The sequence below is a fragment of the Myotis brandtii genome, unplaced genomic scaffold (genome assembly GCF_000412655.1).
Source record: "Myotis brandtii unplaced genomic scaffold, ASM41265v1 scaffold952, whole genome shotgun sequence".
Taxonomy (NCBI): Eukaryota; Metazoa; Chordata; class Mammalia; order Chiroptera; family Vespertilionidae; genus Myotis; species Myotis brandtii.
The window spans coordinates 225,647-226,595 of record NW_005371930.1 but is presented as its reverse complement, the minus strand read 5'-3'; the positions used below and the strand labels follow the sequence as shown (position 1 = coordinate 226,595).

Genomic DNA, 949 nt, shown 5'->3' with positions numbered 1-949 from the left:
GATGATGGGCGGGACCTACCCACGATGATGGGCGGGACCTACCCACGAAGATGGGCGGGACCTACCCACGATGATGGGCGGGACCTACCCACGATGATGGGCGGGACCTACCCACAATGATGGTCCCAGACCTACTCACAAAGATGGGCAGGACCTACCCAGGATGATGGGCGGGACCTACCCACGATGATGGGTGGCCAGGGCCCGCCCGCCCGGCAACAAGGGGCTAGGCCCTGAGTGGAGGGAAAGCCGAGTGCAGGGCCCCAGCCGGGCCTGGGACAGAGGAGCAGCCCGGCCAGCGCATGGACACCGAGGAGGAGAGCCGCCAGGTCACGGGGTGCTGGCCCCCCAAGGCTCTGGAAGGGTTCTGAGCAGGGTCTGTGCTTTGCAGGACCCCCTGGCGGTGTGGGAAGACGGGGCAGATGGCAGTGGAGGGGAGCCTCAGGGACAGAGCCCTGCTGGCAGACGGCCGGGCATGGAGGGTAGAGAGGCTCGCAAGCCCTCACCAGCGTGGGCTGCTCACAGTCCGTGGGCTGGGCAGGACCTACCCACAAAGATGGGCGGGACCTACCCACAATGATGGTCCCAGACCTCCCACGATGATGTGCAGGGCCGAGGTCTTTGCGTCGTTGATGCCGACGGTGGAGTAACACACACAATCTGTGGACCCTAAGAAGGGAAAAGATTTTAGAAAACGAAGTTTCTGGCTAATGCATGGCTCCTCCTTTTCCTCCAGGGCCCCCGAGTAAATAAGGAACAAATACGCTTTATCCACAAAATGAATGTTGGGAACAGTGAGGTGAACTCGTCAGAAATGCCGAGTGGCCTTGCAACACCACCAACCAGCTCCTCAGCCGGGAGTGAAGCCCCGAGAAACGCCTGCGGCGGCCGGTCCAGCAGCTCAGTGCCCTGCCCGCTGGGTCCCCTCCCCCAGGCAGGTGCACAGACA

At 62.6% G+C, this 949-nt stretch overlaps 1 protein-coding gene across 1 annotated transcript in view; it reads right to left on the bottom strand.

Moving 5' to 3' along the window:
- The window catches only part of CERK (ceramide kinase), a 39,603-nt gene that overhangs the window by 6,988 nt on the left and 31,666 nt on the right, over positions 1-949 (bottom strand). The window contains exons 9-10 of the mRNA XM_014533160.1: positions 592-669; positions 182-233 (exon numbers count right to left, since the gene is read on the bottom strand). Of these exons, the coding sequence (XP_014388646.1) occupies positions 182-233; positions 592-669 (130 nt within the window). The remainder of the gene's footprint in view (positions 1-181; positions 234-591; positions 670-949) is intronic.